Genomic DNA, 17379 nt, shown 5'->3' on the forward strand with positions numbered 1-17379 from the left:
GAACTAGAAAGTCTGCCATGATCTAGATCTAGAGTAGGTCACTAAGTGTGTAACAGTAAACAATCATTACTGTGCACTTTTTTTGTGTGTTAACCTCTGATCCATATAGGCTTATAGAATAGATCTAGATCTACTGTTACCAGATTATCCTCAGGTAAAACAGATCTTAAGCCATATTATAGATCTATATTTTAGAATAGATATTTAGATTTGTTAAGAGATATACATTTAAATTTAAAATATTGACTCTACTCTAGCCGACTCTAGCCCCATTTTGTCTGATAAAAGTCTGTTAAAAGTGTTATTAGTCACTTATCTCTAGTTTAGTGTTATTATTCTAGACTCTTATTTGTTTTGGCTCTGTTAAGATGTAACTCTGTTGTGTGTGTTGATGAAAATGAGTATTGCAAAGTTGGGGGTGGGCTGGAAAGGGTGTGTCATATTACAGTGTATTACACCTGACCTCTGGAGTGGCAAAGTGTGGAGCTGATAAATACTAGTTACTACCTATCGCCATATCGCTCAGTGCTCATGAATGTGCAACCTGATTTGTAAAAATGGGAAAAATGTTAACAGGCTTATTTTGTGTCTTATTTTCTCTTCCCACCTCAGCATATTCATTATCACCATTATCTTGCATTGTGGTGGTGGTGGTTGGGGGGTAATCTGGATGGTCAATTTAAGTGGTTGGTTTGCCTGGGCCTGTATTGCTGTGTGTGCCAAATAAAATGCCCTGGTCAGGATTTTCCATTGTTTCTGTTTGTAAAAATGTCTTGCATGTTTTGGATGTTCCTTCAAATTCTGAAGATAATTACATCCCAGTTCAAACCTGTAGCCACTGTAGGATGATGGCAGATTGCAGTATGCAGGGTTCTAATCTAACCCAGTAACATCAATACCACAGAAGAACAGTCCAGATCGCATACCTGAGGATCTGGCAGCTAATATTTAATTCACCATTTCCTCTCATTAAAACATATCAATTATAGAGCTGTCTCTCTATATAAGTAACATGCATCATATAGAGATTGCATTACTTGTTTGCTGATTTAACAAATAAGATCATTTTACAAGAGATAGTATAAGCAGCATGACAGTTTGAAGAAGAGTTACTATGCCTTATTATAAGGCTTATAATAATTAATGATTTTAGTAAACAAAAAATTTTGAGACAGATTCTGGTAGTCCTATTAGGTATTAACATAGGATGAAGATTTTTTTAAATTTAAAAACAAGTAAATTATAAAAAATAATACTTTTTAAATATAGACAACTCCTCCTTTATGAAGCCAATGAATGATTCATGAGAGCAATTATTTTACTCTCAATATCTAAGGAATGGAGGCCTGGTGGCTGAGAGGTAAAGCGCTTGGCTACCGAACTGGGGTCCGGGGTTCGAATCCTGGTGAAGACTAGGATTTTTAAATTCAGGATCTTCTGGCACCTCTGAGTCCACCCAGCTCTAATGGGTACCTAACGTTAGTTGGGGAAAAGTAAAGGCGGTTGGTCGTTGTGCTGGCCACATGACACCCTCGTAAACCGTAGGCCACAGAAACAGATGACCTTTACATCATCTGCCCTATAGACCACAAGGTTTGAAAGGGGAACTTTACTATCTAATGAATGATAAATTTAAAAAAAAAAATTAAAACATTTCTACCCCCTCCCCACTAAAATAATCCTGGTTAAGGACAGGGCTTTTTTTGTGATGGTATGCACCAGTATGGCGTACCGGCACCTTTTTAAATTTTCTTGTATTTTACTGTATATTATTAATTTATTAATAGTTAAAAGTTAGGCAATCCATCACTGAGTACCGGCACCTAATCACCGAGTACCGGCACCTATTTTTTTTTTTACAAAAGCACTGGTTAAGGGTATGTATAAATCTACAGATCTATAAATCAGAGTATATGCAACTTCAATGATACACCTATAGATCTAGACTTAGAAGACAATGCGCAAATTTATTAAACTCTACATGAATAGTGCCTACTTGCGGAAATACCTGAAGAGGCCAGGCTGGTAATCTGTTCAAGATAAAGATTTTCTAGTCCTCTAGCAAAAATTTTATGAATTTTTTTTTTTGATACTTAGAAATATTATAACGGCTGCTCTAGAGTTTTCTAAGTGTGGCCAAATAGCTAGTAATTCTTTTCCCAAAGATATACATCAACCATCCATTTTATAGGAAAATCGTTAAAGCCATTTTCAAGAACCATGTCCATCCACCTACTCTGTGCCCATGAATGTGCAACCTGAATAGAGGATTTTTAAAAAAGGGGAAAAATGTTAACAGGCGTATTTTGTTTCTTATTTTCTCTTCCCATCTCATGTTCATTATCACCATTATCTAAAAACTTAACATCAACTGCATTACTTTTGTTTCTTTCAGCTGCTGGTCTATGCAGTGTGAATTCAAAGCCATATTTAAATAAAACAGCCAATTTAGTTACACTTGGGTTTGTTAAAGAATTAAATCACAATGTGTGAGTACAGCTTACTGATCCTAGGCTATTTTATATTTGTCTCTCAGCATTTTCACACTCATGAAATTTAATAATGTTTTTTACAATACCTCTATTCAAGTCACTCCTTCGTGGAACCTAGATCCAGGAGCCTGGACAGCTGATCTCAAAAACGCCTATAATGATTTTCCTAGAAATTTAACAGTTGATGTATATTGCTGAGAAAAGATTTACTAGCTTGTTGGCCACACTGGGAAAAACACTAGTTAGACCATTATAATTTTTCAAAGTAAAAAATAAATGTATTAAAATTTGGCTTGTCTAGACAGAAAAAAAAAAAATTGGCCATGGGCCAAAGTGTTCTGAAGTTAAATAATAATAGGGTAAATTTAAAATTCCCTCAATTTTATTGAAGCTTTACTTATATTAGCTTTACTAATATTTTTTTTACACAAATCTGATAATAATTACATCTAGATTCTAGATCTTTTTCTTGTTAAGATGTAGACATTTGATTGTTGAATGTTGCTTCTTGGTTTTATATGTTAAATAAAAGCACATCAAATATGTAGACTAATGTTCCTGTACTTTAAAAATTAATTTTTGATTTAAGGAAGTAATCATTTCTTTTAATAATATTCTTGCATTTCCCAAAATGAAACCTGTGCAATTAAGACATAAAATAATTACTGAGTGATGACTAAGTAAAGACAATAAGAAATAGAGAATGAGTGATGAAGATCATTTTTAAGATCTAGCTATTCAGGACCTAAATTGTGTGCGCATGGGCCTACCCTGAATGTTTTGGCTCTATTGACTTGTTGGTTTCAGGATTGAAGCTTATTACATCCTAGCTAAAACCTCCAGCATGGTGGCAGCAGACAAGTTTAGAACTTGGGACTATTAAGACGACAGTCCGTTTTGCCTACCCCATGACCAGGCACCCATATAAGTCGCTTATTAACATTTTGGTATCTGCATAGGTGTTTTAAGGCTGGCTTAAGAAAATGAAATAGATTTAGATTTATATTTAAAACAAAACTTTTTGCCGTCTGGTTTTCTAGTTTGTATGATTTTAGCCATGCTGGAAACTCTGAGAGGCTATGTCACTGAACACCCTTACCTAGCTGGTGTTGGGGCAGTTACTGTTCTGGTTGTGTTGCACAAAGTTGTCAAGGCGAGGAGGTAAGGATATGTTATTTTTTCACTAAAAACAACAATTTGTATAACTTGATGATATTAAGTAATATAAATTTTAATCCCAAGAAAAACCAAAAACGAATCTTAGTCAAAAACATTATCAAAAATGGTAAACCTTAAGGCCAAAAAGTAGTTTAAAAAGAAATTGAACTGATTATGTTTTAGTGCCATTCTCTTCCTCTCAAGAAAAAGTAAAAACATCCCTTTAAACAATGTAACAATATTCTAAGCTAGACAAAATTAATTTACTATCGAGCCATCTTGACAATGTGGCTATGAAATAAAAGATAAAAAAATGTTTACACAATATAACAGGTTTAAATTAAAACAAAACCCTCCCAAAAAAAACAACAAACTATTGATGTAAAAAATGTTAATCAATTCATAGCTTATAAAAGTTAAAGTCAGGTTGGATTGTCGTTTAAAAAAAAATGCCAGTATGGGAATTAAACTCATGACATTTTCATTATTAGCATGACTCTCTGTCTGCTTCACTGCTAATTTCAGGAATTTCCAACTTTGACCAACTTCTTCCTTCCACCCTGAAAAAAAAAAAAAAGAACAATTTTCAACTTAAATTTTTTTATCTATTTTTTGTAAAATTTTTTTGCATAAAATTTGTTTTAAACCACTGAATATTTTTTTTTAGTTAACTCTAATACTAATTCATTAGCAGTAAGGGTATAAGTCAAACATTTCTTATTAAAAAAAAATTTTGCAGTCTTACCAAGATTTACTACTTGAAAAATGTAATTGCTAACAATATTTTTTAAAAACTTTTTTTTTTCCCACCCTCATATTTTATTGCTATTGTTGTTTTTCTGACCTCATGGTTGAACTTAAAACAAACTAAATGGGAAAAAAAAAGTTTCCCATCAATGTCATAATTTTCCTCATACACTAACTGCATTTGCTTTACTGTGGGAAGCGTGGTCAAGAGGCTAAGTGCGCTTGAACTTGCCTTGCCTTGGCTACCTATGAAGGGGGCTCGAGGTTCGACACCTGACTTGGGCAGAGTTGTGCACGGAAAAACTTTCTCCTAGATAACACCCACCCCCCCACCCCCACACACACAAGCGCTCTGAGCATGCTATAAGCATGAAAGTAGCGCTATATAAAAGCCATAATTTAATTTAATTTAATAATACATTTTTTTTTAATATGTTGTTAGAAATCGTGAGTCAAAGAACTACCCACCCAATACTGTGATACTGTTTCAATGGCAAAGAGGACCTTACGCTCCATCAGTATCGCCATTTCCTCTCAAACTGGAGACCTACTTGAGGATGTCCAAAATCCCTTATCAGGTAAATTGTAATTTATGGTAGAGCTCATATTCATTTTGTTGATGTTAGGTCTGAGAAAAAAATCAGAGCCGGCGACTTTTGGCAGCTTGCAGCACACTGTGCTACACCTTGGTAGAGCCTGTGATACAACTGATCCTGAACTTGCCATTTCTTTGGATAGATCAGCTGCATGGAGAGGGGGGAACATCTGTGTGGGTGACACCATTCCTAGCATAGCTAATGCCCAGGCATTCATCTCATTTGCATGAGATAATCCATAGTTATTTCTCAACAAAAGGAAGCCATAAGTTTAGGTTTATTATTCTTATCTATTTTATCTTGCTTAAGTATCAGCAACAGTTCTCAGACTACTTTGCTTATCGACCCTCTGCTTTTATTAAGACTTAGGATAGGCAGTAGTTGTCACTGACGACTAATTGACTTAAATTGTTTAATAGTTAAAATCCTACTAAAATAGGAAAAGAATAATTACAAAGATTACTCTTTTTTTATTTCAATTGTTAACGATATTTTCATGGGTACCCCTGGCAAGTTTATATTTTTTAAGTGTATAAGAAAGTGTACTTTAGATGATCTAAAGCATTGTTCTTGTTTTTCATCTCTGTTTCTTGCCATTCAGTTTTAAGTGTTGTGTTAAAATATGAAATCTGTAACACTAAATTTTTCAATACTATTTAAGAACATAACATTTTCAATTTATAAAACAGAATGAATTTTTTTTTTTTTACAAAATTACAATATTCATCTCACTTTGAATGGAGATTTTTACAATTTATGTGTTGATATTAAATCTCTAAAAAAAAATTTTTTTTTGTATTCAGCTTTTCAAAATATAGATAAAACAAAATCATAGAGTTGATAGGAAATGAGATCATGTTTTTCAGAAGAGGAACTTATCAAATCATGTTTTGAATGCAATAAGTATTGGAAATGTATTGACATCTTTTACAGAATGATTACTCTGGAAAGTTTTCTAAGAAGGGGAAAACTCCATTTATCATCTACAATGGTGAGAACATTCCGGATTCCCAATTCTGCATTGAGTACTTGAACAAGAAACTGAATATTGACAACAACAAATATCTGAACCAGACAGACAGAGCTGTGGCAACAGCTTTTCAAGCTATGATAGATGAACATTTGTACTGGTAGGTATTTTATACACGTTTTCTCTATTGCAGACCCTGTAAGATTTATTATTTTAGAAAGAAGGTAAGAATAAAGACAAAAAAAACAAAAATATAGATAGATGTTTTTTTCCATAATAATAAAACTAATTTGCTAAATTTGTTTAGACTTCAATTATCAGCTATCATCTTGTCTTTAATTTTGTATTATTTTTTTTTGTGGTGGGGTGGGGGGTAGTATAAAGTAAAAAAGTAAAGTTCCCCTTTCAGACCTTGTGGTCTATAGGGCAGATGATGTAAAGGTCATCTGTTTCTGTGACCTACGGTTAACAAGAGTGTCATGTGGCCAGCACAATGACCAACCGCCTTTACTTTTCCCTTACTAATGTCATTTACCCTTTAGAGATTAAAAATCCCAGTCTTCACCAGGATTCGAGCCCCGGTCCCCGGTTCGGAAGCCAAGCGCTTTACCGCTCAGCCACCGTGCCTCCTGGGGGGTGGTATAGTTTTTACCATTTGTAGTTATCATGTTTTTGGACCTTATCTCTCTTGTGCCATAAATTGGCACCTTCTATTTGTAAATCACTCAATCTAGCTCTTTTTAATTTGATCTACAAGTTTTTTTTACTCAGCTTTCACCCTCCCTATTGTCATATATCAGTTTTAGAACCCCTGTAATATTTGGTGACTAGTAGTCACTGAACTATTCCGTGCAGTTAGCACGAGATTTTCTTGGTCGGAAGCTGACCACGAGGTGGACACCTCAGTTAAGTGTGGACTCTTGTAGAGAGAGGAGCGTTGCTATCTCCTTGAGTAGAAAGTATAAGTAGAAAGTGATTATTATATAAGTTATTTCTTTGGATGTATAATTTGTGATGGCTGAAGTCGCCAATATCTTTTGTGAATTATTGTGTGAATAAAATTCATGTCTGCTACAAGAGCATTTATTAATAATTCTAAATGTTGTGGTCGGAGAGTTCAGTATGTTAGTGTTCTCACGCACCTGCAAATCTAGTACGTGTGAGAAAGTATTTAGTTAACAAGTCAGAGAACATTATAGTAGTACCAGAAGAGGTATCTACAACGCACAGAGACATTCGCGTCATCACGCCTACAACAAGAACTAGGCTGTGACACCTATAAGTGTATTACATTGCATAGGGAGCAAACCTGTTTTTGGTGTCAGTTCTATTGGTTTTAAATTCTTTCTTAGCTACATGACTTTTAAACAAAAAAGATAGTAGCATGTGTTTAATTTAAGAATGTCTATTTGTTATCTTATTTAAACTGGATTAAATCTTTTCTGTTTGTTTTTATTCTTCAGGACTATGGTCGTTTTTCGCTGGGTTTACAATAAAGAACAAGAAATTATCAAAAACTATGTGATTAGATCTCCCTTGCTGCGCATTTATTTAAATCGTCTTGTCTACAAACAGACTTATGACCAGGGTATTGGTAGACACAGTCCAGAGGAGGTCAAACACATTATGTTGACTGATTTGCAAGCATTGTCTGATTACCTAGGTAACTTTCAATTTTAATACTTCATACCTATATTTGTGAGAAAAATTTGTGTTATTCTGTTTCCATTACACATTTAGTGATTAATTAGATAATAACTAAAAAGAAATATTTAAACATATTGAATGTTGGGTGATCTAGTCGTAAAACTTCTTGCTGTCGATGGGGTAGACTTCCTTGATGCACATGAACAAGTGTGGCAACGGAGAGGACTCAGCATATCCACAAAGCTGAAAGTCTACAGTGTTGTGGTGCTCCCGTCACTCTTTTATTATTATTAAATTATTATTAAAGCTTTTATATAGTGCTACTTTCATGCTTATAGCATGCTCAGAGCGCTTTTGGTCCAATCTAGGAGTTGGTTTTCCGTGCTGCCTTTAGGCGCTCAGTAAACAAAACTCTGCCTGAGTCGGGTGTCGAACCTCGAGCCCCCTTCTAGGTAGACAAGCCAAGTTCAAGCGCACTTGGCCTCTCGACCATGCTTCCCACTGGACTTTACAGTCATCTACGAGTTTAAAAGATATGAGAAATGTTCTCATCTTCGATCACAAAGGAGCAGCTATTATATATGCATCAAAGTCCTGGACCTTTTATTCCTGCCACATCAAAAGCTAAACTCCTTCCACCTTCGCTGTCTAAGGAAAATTCACAAGGTGCATTGGTCTGACCACATACCAGATACTGAAATCCTAAATCTGTCCAACATGAACAGTATTAATGCCACAGTAAAAAAGTCCCAATTTCAATGGGCGGGACATGTAGTGCGCATGCCAGACAATGGCCTTCCTAAATAACTTCTGTATGGGGAGCTGTAAGTAGGAAAGCGCTTTCAGCGCTATAAAGATACTTTTAAGAGCTCCTTCAAGGAGTGTGATATTGACATTCATGGCTGGGAAGCACTAGCTCATAATCGCTCTTCATGGCATGAAGCTGTGAGTGTGGAAGTCACGAGTTATGAAGCAAGAAGAGAGCCCAGCGTGAAAGAGCACTGAATCATCAAAAAGCTGAGAGGAAAAAGCATGTCTATCTGCAACTGACCAAACCTACCCATGCAGCCGGCTTTTAAAGCGAGGATTGAACTTTACAGCCATCTACGAGTTTAAAGGATATGAGAAATGTTCTCATCTTCGATCACAAAGAAGCAGCTATTATAAGCATCTTGACTTCTGGTGAAGACTTACGCTTTAGAGTCCACCCAGTTCACATTGTGTTGATTAACTATGAGCTACAGAAACTGATGACCTTTACATCACCTGCCCTATAGACTACATGGTCTGAAATAGGAACTATATCTATGGGTTGTCATATTCATTGGCCTTCTTCAGTCGTAGAACGACCATGGTTCATCTCAGAGCACACTTACTCATGTGGCTGTGGAGCCCTATTTTGGAGAGACACTCCCGTCCACAGCGCAGGTTAAGGTGGCTTTTGCTTCGGTGGTAGAGGAGCTGGCCATTTTTCGAATTGTAAGCTTTTCTTCCTGAGCTGAGACCCATGTTCTTTCACTGTCCATAGCTTTCTTGGTCACTGTCTCTCTCCATCTGTTGTGGTCTAGAGCTATGTCTTCCCATTTGTCAGTATTGATGTTCACTGATTTGAGGTCACGTTTTATTACATCTATGTAACGGAGGTGGGGGTGACCAGTTTTTCTTGTGCCAGCTGTATTGGGCGTTTTGGTGTTGGAAAAGTAAATGAAAATGAACAAAGGCTTCTCGAGGTTTGCTCTCTACACTCCCTCTGTGTCACTAATACCTATTTCAAGACTAAACCGCAGCACAGAGTATCTTGGCGGCACCCTCGCTCCAAACACTGGCACCAACTAGATCTAATCATGGTAAGACAAAAAATTTGTCAAGCTTACCAGGTCCTATCACAGTGCAGACTGTGACACAGATCACTCCTTGGTTGTCATATATTATATGGGAAAAGCCCCATAGTCATGTAAGTTTTTGAAGAAAAGGAAAGGAGGGGGATAGTTCCACCAACAGAGATAAGTTTACAGTACAGTTTTTTGTCGGAACATGTGTTTTGGTCCAGTCCCTAACATACAAGATAATTTCAACTTTGTTTATACCTTAATGACTGTATTCCCACCAAATAAATTCTTACTCCAGTTTTTCTTTGGAACATGTGTTTTGGTCCAGTCCCTAACATACAAGATAATTTCAACTTTGTTTATACCTTAATGATTGTATTCCCACCAAATAAATTCTTACTCCATCTTCAAGGCGCTTATGTTTTTACCTTTTTTTTAAAAAATAAGTATATAATGCTTTGAAAAATACTTAGAGAATCTATCTAAACAAATGTTTTGCAGGAGATAAGCCATTTTTAATGGGAGATAATCCTTGTGATGTGGACTGTTCAGCCTTTGGATTATTGGCACAGATTTTATGGCATGCTCCAGAACACAACAATCTCATACCAAGTGAGTAGTTTGGAAATATAATGACAGAAATATTAGTAGCAATTAAAAGAAAATGTTTTGAGGATTTAAATCTAAACAAAGACTCTTTTTTTAAAAAGTATTTTAATAGTTTTTTTTAAGCAAACATAGATAAATAGGTTTCTCACAGTAACACTTAAATATTATCAGTTATTCCAAGCCAATAAGTTATTTCTAAAATAAGAGTGACTTGGCAGAATTTAAGTCACTGGTTAATATGCATGACTGAATGCATGACGCGTAGGACATAATCATCTTCTTTTTTGAAGTAAACGTCTATATTATATAAGATAAGAAGTATTTTTCCTTATATATAGGTCTTAATGCTGTAAAATCTTCAAAGAAAATGTATGGAAATACCTTTCTCAAATATATTTGTAAATTATTTTATTTTCATTGTAGATTCATTCCCATCTCTACATCGCTACTGCCTTCGGATGAAAGAAAAATTTTGGCCTGACTGGGATGACTGCATTACTCATGGAGGAACTAGAAAAAGTATTGCTTAAAGGTTCCAGCCATCCCAAGAAAGTTTAACAGATTTTAACAAAGTTCTGTGTGAATTAGTTTTTGGTCAGACATGTCAAACTATGTTATAGTATTACAACTTATAACAAAGTCTAACGTAAGAAATTTCAAACATGCATCAATATTTGTAAAATACACAAGTTAAATTTGTTAAATGTATACTTTTATTCCTAATGTAGAAGTTTATATTAAATCAAACATGTAATTGTAAATTAGCAGCTTATGATCAACAAAACAGCTGTATTGGAGAGTATTTTTATGTAATACTGTTCACTGTTTTCTTTAGTTCATTATAATATTATTGTTATTATTACATTGATATTTCTAGCTGCATAATAAAAAAGATGTGTGAGTTCTATGTGGCAATAATTTTCCTAGGTAATTTTGTAATCTTTAGTACTTTTTATACTTAGTTTGTATCATATATCAAATATATTTTATACAAGATTGTATATTGTTTTTTTTTTAATGACTTGAAACACAAATTATTTTACTTTGTAAGCTAGATTTTTGTGTTCATTTTCTCAGGGTAAATCAATTTTTGTGACCTACTAGTTTTATTGTGCCCTATTACTTATTAGTATGTATTACCTGTTGACTAGAATCTTATGACAATATCATCCATCCTTTTTTTTTTTATGGCATTATACAAAATGGACGTTATTTTTCTTTCCTAGCCTTATATTTGTTGTTGAAGCAAATTACTAGTAAGGCTGTATTAATTTGATTGACAAAATGCTAAACACATTTTTTTTTTTTTAATACAGGGAGAAACATTAAGATTTCCGGCCATTTTCTCTGTTGTAATGTTCATTAAAATCAAATATTTTTTATTAGTCACATCCTATTAAAGTTCTTATTAGTTTTATTATTTCAAGAACTGTTTCGTGTCTTACACTTTGCGTTGACTCTAGTTAATTGTTGATCTTTTAACCTATAGAATTATATGTCACATTGTAAAGTCCTCATGGATTTAGTTGTTTAGTCCTATTGAGTTTTGTGTGATTTAGTCATGCTATTGTAGTACAGTAATGCATTATCCACAGGCTATGTTCACTATTTTCATTATTTGTTTATAATTTAATTTTAGCGATCTCCTTAAATTATTAGTTGGAGTACAAAGCATTAGCAGTAAGAATAATATACAAAGTCAAGAAATGGCAATTACACCCTTCAGCTCTGCCTTCTCCCTTTATGTAGTATCATCAGAAAAATGATGTCACCTGATCCATCTTGGTGGATTATATACTTAAATGGTGGGTTGATAGATAAGCTCTGTTTTCTTCTCTTCTTAAAAATTGTGTACAATTCATTACTGCTAAGAATTCAAACCTGAAATCCCATCATGTTTACATGGCTTTTTTTTTTGTCTACAATTTTTCTGAAACTTGGCTAGTTATTTTTTTACACAGATTTCCTTTAATTAGCCTTTAGTGTCAGTCTTCTCTGTACAGGATGATAGTTGTGCTGACAATCAGGTATAATTTTTTTGCTATTTTTTTGTGTTTACGTCAGAAAAGCTGTGTTTTATTTTTATCAGTACATTTCTTATTTCTTTTCAAGTGCCTTCTAATTCAATAAATGAATTTTTAAAAACTATTTACATTACTCTATAGCTTTTACATTCCAATGCATCTATAGTTGACAGCATCAGTTTTATTGATGGTTCTAGCTTCATTGCATTATTCCTACGGTAATGGTACTTAATTTTCCCTGTAATGATTTGTTACCAGAAAAAAAAACTAAACGAAGCTTTACTTTACTTTATGTATCTGTCTGACTAGGCTTGTAGAGTTTCAGATGTTTCTTTAAATGAAGGTTGGTTTGCCTTTTCCCAAAATCTATGCAGGTTATAGGGGTGGTGGCTGGCAGGGTTCAAACCTAAGAGCATCGTAACAATATATGACCAGGTAACCATCCAGGACTGCATTTTAACTTTATGTTATGAGCTATAAAGATACTTTTTATCCAATTTTACTTTCTTATTTAACTTATTGCAATAATTATCACTAGAAGAAGTATTTCACTATTTTACAAGCACCTTTATATTTAAACATTTTTATAAAAATATATTTTGTGATTTTTTAAAATACATTTTTGTTTCATACTTCCATTTTCACAATCAATAAAACACAAATATTAGTTTTCCAAACATTTTACATTTTGGAGTTGTATGTATGTGTAAGTATGTGTAGATGTTGTGGTTGATAAAGAAATTGTGAACTTATTGACTAAAGTGAGATTTGGTCAAACCAGAGATGACATAATTATGAATGGACTTAAGTTGTAAATATTAGCTTAATATCAAATAGTTACAGTTGTAGACATGATCATTATGAAAATTTCTTTGCTATTGTTTTATTTTCCTGTCTAAATCTTTTTTTTTTTTTTAAACTAGCCGGATATGACCTGCAGTCTGCAGGCATTTGTTTCGGTATTACTGATCTACTGGTTTGAATTTAGATCTATGTTAAACATGGAGAATGTTCCCTTCACATTTTTTTTTTATTTTGTCACGAAATCAAAAATAGAATGTGAAAATGGGCTTACCCGATTTGTTAAAAAGTTTTTGTTTTTTAATAGAGATACAATTAAGTACCTTAAATTTTGTCTATTTTAAGGCCCTCCAGTAGTGATAGGGACATTAAACATACATTAGGGTCTCCGCCAAGAAATAAGGAACATTTATGCCAAGTTTTATCAAGATTGGTCTAAGGGTTTTTATTTCTATGCAGGACATACATACATTATATTACATACATTATATACATACATATATACGCCTTACTCTCTGCTTTATATATTAGATTGAGTGATACTAAAAAAATGATGAGAAAGTCTAGATCTAAATCTTTAAAAGAGACAAGGAGTTTATAAAGTTATTCAATCTCATTTTCAGCCTATAATTTAAAAAATATCAAGTTTGAGCAAACCTCTGAAAAAAAGAGGTACCGTAACAGAAAAAAAAAAGGGGGGGGGGGGTAAAATGTGCCATTAAATATCTTTTGTTCTACTCACTTCGAGTCAAGAAAATAAAATCTAATTCTTGCTTCACGTGTGAATAAATAATAAACAAAAAAATATAAGGCTCTATTATGGTGACCGGTTATTTCATCCCCTATTAAATATTTTTTTCTTAGTTATTGTGTAATTGTGTTGTTAAGGCTGCTTTGTCTTTAATTAAGACCTCATTTCATCTAATATATAAATATGTTGTTTTTTTTTAAATAATTTTGGCCTGAATGTAAGTGGGGAAATTTTCCAAAGGAAGTTAGCTCAAGCCCTAGAGAGAGGCTAGACAGATGCATCAATGTGGCAGACGACAAAGTCCTAGCTGGATGTGGAAACTCCAGTGACGAAGCGGAAAGAGATCGTGACATCAAACTGAAAACACTTCCTCAAAGATGTGCAGGGAAAATGATAAAACTCAACGAAACAAAGACCGCAGAAAAACAAAAAAGAAATTATCTTTATGGGTCATGAAATTGGTGCATTTGGGATCAAACCAGATCTAAAGAAAATCAAAGCCATGGCAGACATGAACCAAAAAAAAAAAAAAATGCTCAAGAAATAAGACGTTTTTGAGGCATGGTTCAATAGCCTATCTATCGAAATTTTACACAATCTTGCTGACGTGCTACACCCACTGAGAAGGCTAACAAGAAAAGACAAGACGTTTCCAGTGGAGTGACCAGTGCGAGGCATTCGGTTCAGCAGGAGTTGGGCTCATTCCTGATTACTGTCCAGGTGTAGCCCATGGGAAAAAGTAGGCGCTGGCATAATGGATACACGAGGGAATTAACCACGTATCTAACTAATCACTGTGGACTATTATTCCAACTTCATAGAAGTGGACTTATTGACAACAATGACAGCACTCGGTCATCACCAAGCAAATAGACTCTTATCCTATCTTATAAAATACAGATGTTACTGAAAAAAAAGATGATTACGTCCTACGCGTGTTTAATTATTACCTAATGACACCTAATCATTACCTAATTTACCATTACCTAATCATGACACATAGTATACTTATAAATAGCCTTATATACTGTAATTTGAATTAGGCCTAAATTAAGTAGCACTGACGAGAAACCTAAAACTAAGGCTTTATTAAGCTAGAACGACACATGAACTGACGAAAGATACTTAGACAATAACACACTAAGTCAATGTTGTGAAAAGATTCTCACGACGTTACACAAACATAAACAAGTATCAACTATTTTACACACACATAAACAAGTATCAACTATTTAACATAAACAAGTATCAACTATTTTACCACAAGAATGTCACAAACAACTTGGTTGCATTGCCGTATAAAAAACTCCGTCAGTAGCATTTCGTCTTGGTTTGATCAAAGAGATCTGCCTCCAGATAAATGAGATTTTAGAATTAGGCATCACAAACGTATATTATCTTATAAAATACAGACGTTACTTCAAAGAAGAAGATGATTAGCCTTCGTCCTACGCGTCATGCATCTAGTCATGCACGTTAACCAATGACCTAAATTCTGCCAAGTCATATTGGTTTTCCTGGCTAGCTCAGGCAACCCATTCCATGCTCTAATATCACTAGGGAAGAATGAGCATTTGTTTGTCCTAAGACTAAGACAGCTTTATTGATCCTTGTGGAAATTTGTTGTGATTACTGTGCTAATTCTGCTAATATTATATGATATTACGTCATTGTTTGTTGTTTATGTTTTGTGCGAAAGCAAAGGATCGGACGGAAATAAAAAGTTAGTTATATATGTCTACCTCGATAAAGACAGTCTCGTTATTATCATTATTATTTAATAACGTCTACAGTAATTTATTATTAATCTGTGACAACAGAACAATTACAAGGACTCTTTTTTTTTCTCATATACAGACAACACAACAGAAACATGCACATAAATAGGACAGACAAAACATACAAAAAGAGTTCATTCAGCGACTACACACAGACATCCTGGTCCTTTTCTTGTTTCCTGAGTATATGGAACGAGGAATGTGCCTTTATCTCTGTGTCTTTCTGAGTATTTTATTAGGTTTTGATTTTGTATTTGAAGTAATTTTTTTTTAATTATTTTTTTTGAAAACCTGTGGTTTAGCCCTTCCGCCAAAGTCGGGTCTGCTAAAGTGTAGGGGCCACTACAGCTCTTATGCCACACTTTGGTCTTATAGAACGACTAATTGGCTTCAATTTGCAAAGTGAGAAAGGTGACATTAACAGCGCGCGAGTGGTTTCTTTTGATTTGCTTCTGTTAATGTAGAACAATTACACTACAACATATACTGCACTTACGTAATGTAGCCACGTAGGCCTAATGTACTATGTTTTGTAACAAAATTAAGGCCCACAGCTTAGAGGCGGACGTACTGTATTGTTATTGTTACAATGTAAGAGACGGATGAGCCAGTCAGCGTGGTGAGTTTACGGTATAGTGTACTATAAATATAGTCTACCCCTACGGCTAAGGGTCCCGCGCACTGCTAAGGCCGCCCCTGCACACATTCGATATTATGTATATATACATTCTGCGCTATTTTGTGGTAAAATTGTATTGCTATTTTAGTCGGCACTATTTCGAAGACATTATTTTCTCAATGCTGCTTTGTCGTATGCAATTTTGGCAGGTACTACTAGCAGGTTTTACTCTTGGATGCTCCTTAACCCTTAAGGCGCGTGTGTAAAACAGCTCAGCACTTTAAGGGTTAAAACAAGATTAACTTGGCAGCCTCTACTATCAGACGCGACCGTCGTCGAGATAGCGCGCTTCATCGAAGAGAAAGGTGAGAGGTTGGCTAATCAGTAACGCCTCTATGTGAAGGTTCAGATCAACTATCATTTTTAAAAACTTATATCAATCAACTCACTCTGACACAACAGAAATCAAGAGAAACTAATCAGTTAATTAACTATTGGTAATTAATTATTTTGTTGGGTATCAAACAAGATAAATATAGATAAATTGAACTTGACTGATGTACCGTGGTGGTATAAACTGAAATACCCCCCCCCTTTTTTTTTTTCGGGTAGTTCTCTCTTTTTAAAAAAATAATAAATGCATTTAAAAAGCGACTACGGTAACATTAACACAGATACTCACTTCTTTCTCCATCCACCCCTTTCCCAACTGGTCCTACACGGGATAGAATCATAGCGTATTGAGAAAGCTAAAAGCATTTCCGTGTGCTCATGGAGACCGCGGAAAATCTGTTATAAGTTATACATTTTAATTTAATAATTTACACCTAGGATTAGCGTGGGCCTATGAAATTGCGGGCCCACTGCGGTTGCATTGCCCATAAGGACGACCCTGTAAAAATAGCGGCGTATGCTAGGACGTGGGACGACTAATGATAATTGTATATAGTGCTGTTAAGAAATATAATGTAGGCTCAAGGCGATGACTCAGAACTCTGACTAGACAATTAAAACTTAATTAATGAAACAAAAAAAAAACAAAAAAAAGAGACTGGCCAGTATGGGGATCGAACCCACGACATTCGCGTTATTAGCACGACGCTCTAACCAACTGAGCTAACCGGCCGTTATGCAAACGACAAAATGTTTTTCTATGACTTTTATTAAAAAAAAAAGCCACACGCTTTGTGAAATTAAAAATGTGTGGTGTTTACATACATATAGATCTATCTACTTCCATCAAGACTTGAATATAGTTTAGTAGAAAAGAAAAGTAAAATCAAAACAATCTAGACTCCAGATCTAGATCTAGACTAATAGTAGTCCAGATCTAGACTAGAGAAATCTAGTTCTATATT

The 17379-nt window shown here is 34.4% G+C and overlaps 1 protein-coding gene, 1 long non-coding RNA gene and 1 other non-coding gene across 6 annotated transcripts; 1 reads left to right on the forward strand and 2 right to left on the reverse strand.

Moving 5' to 3' along the window:
- The first annotated feature begins 5 nt into the window (after window positions 1-5).
- LOC106070534 (failed axon connections homolog) lies at window positions 6-12749 on the forward strand. 4 transcript variants are annotated; one of them, XM_056003640.1, is made up of 8 exons: window positions 6-154; window positions 2396-2489; window positions 3533-3653; window positions 4840-4975; window positions 5927-6123; window positions 7427-7626; window positions 9941-10051; window positions 10472-12749. In XM_056003640.1, the coding sequence occupies exons 2-8, from the start codon at window positions 2486-2488 to the stop codon at window positions 10576-10578; spliced, it is 876 nt and encodes a 291-aa protein (XP_055859615.1). In that variant the 5' UTR covers window positions 6-154; window positions 2396-2485; the 3' UTR covers window positions 10579-12749. The 4 variants fall into 4 exon arrangements, with proteins under 4 accessions (XP_055859615.1, XP_055859617.1, XP_055859616.1 ...); XM_056003642.1 differs by having other exon boundaries at window positions 3548-3653; XM_056003641.1 differs by lacking the exon at window positions 2396-2489 and having other exon boundaries at window positions 9-154.
- Window positions 3689-15223, reverse strand: LOC129921627 (uncharacterized). The gene is made up of 2 exons (XR_008773567.1): window positions 14886-15223; window positions 3689-4210 (listed from the first exon to the last, which is right to left on the reverse strand). It is a non-coding gene; the product is annotated as an uncharacterized LOC129921627 (long non-coding RNA).
- A 1850-nt stretch (window positions 15224-17073) lies between these two features.
- Window positions 17074-17147, reverse strand: Trnai-aau (transfer RNA isoleucine (anticodon AAU)). Its single transcript has one exon. It is a non-coding gene; the product is annotated as a tRNA-Ile (tRNA).
- Window positions 17148-17379: the final 232 nt, after the last annotated feature.

The sequence above is a fragment of the Biomphalaria glabrata genome, chromosome 11 (genome assembly GCF_947242115.1).
Source record: "Biomphalaria glabrata chromosome 11, xgBioGlab47.1, whole genome shotgun sequence".
In the NCBI taxonomy this organism is placed as follows: Eukaryota; Metazoa; Mollusca; class Gastropoda; family Planorbidae; genus Biomphalaria; species Biomphalaria glabrata.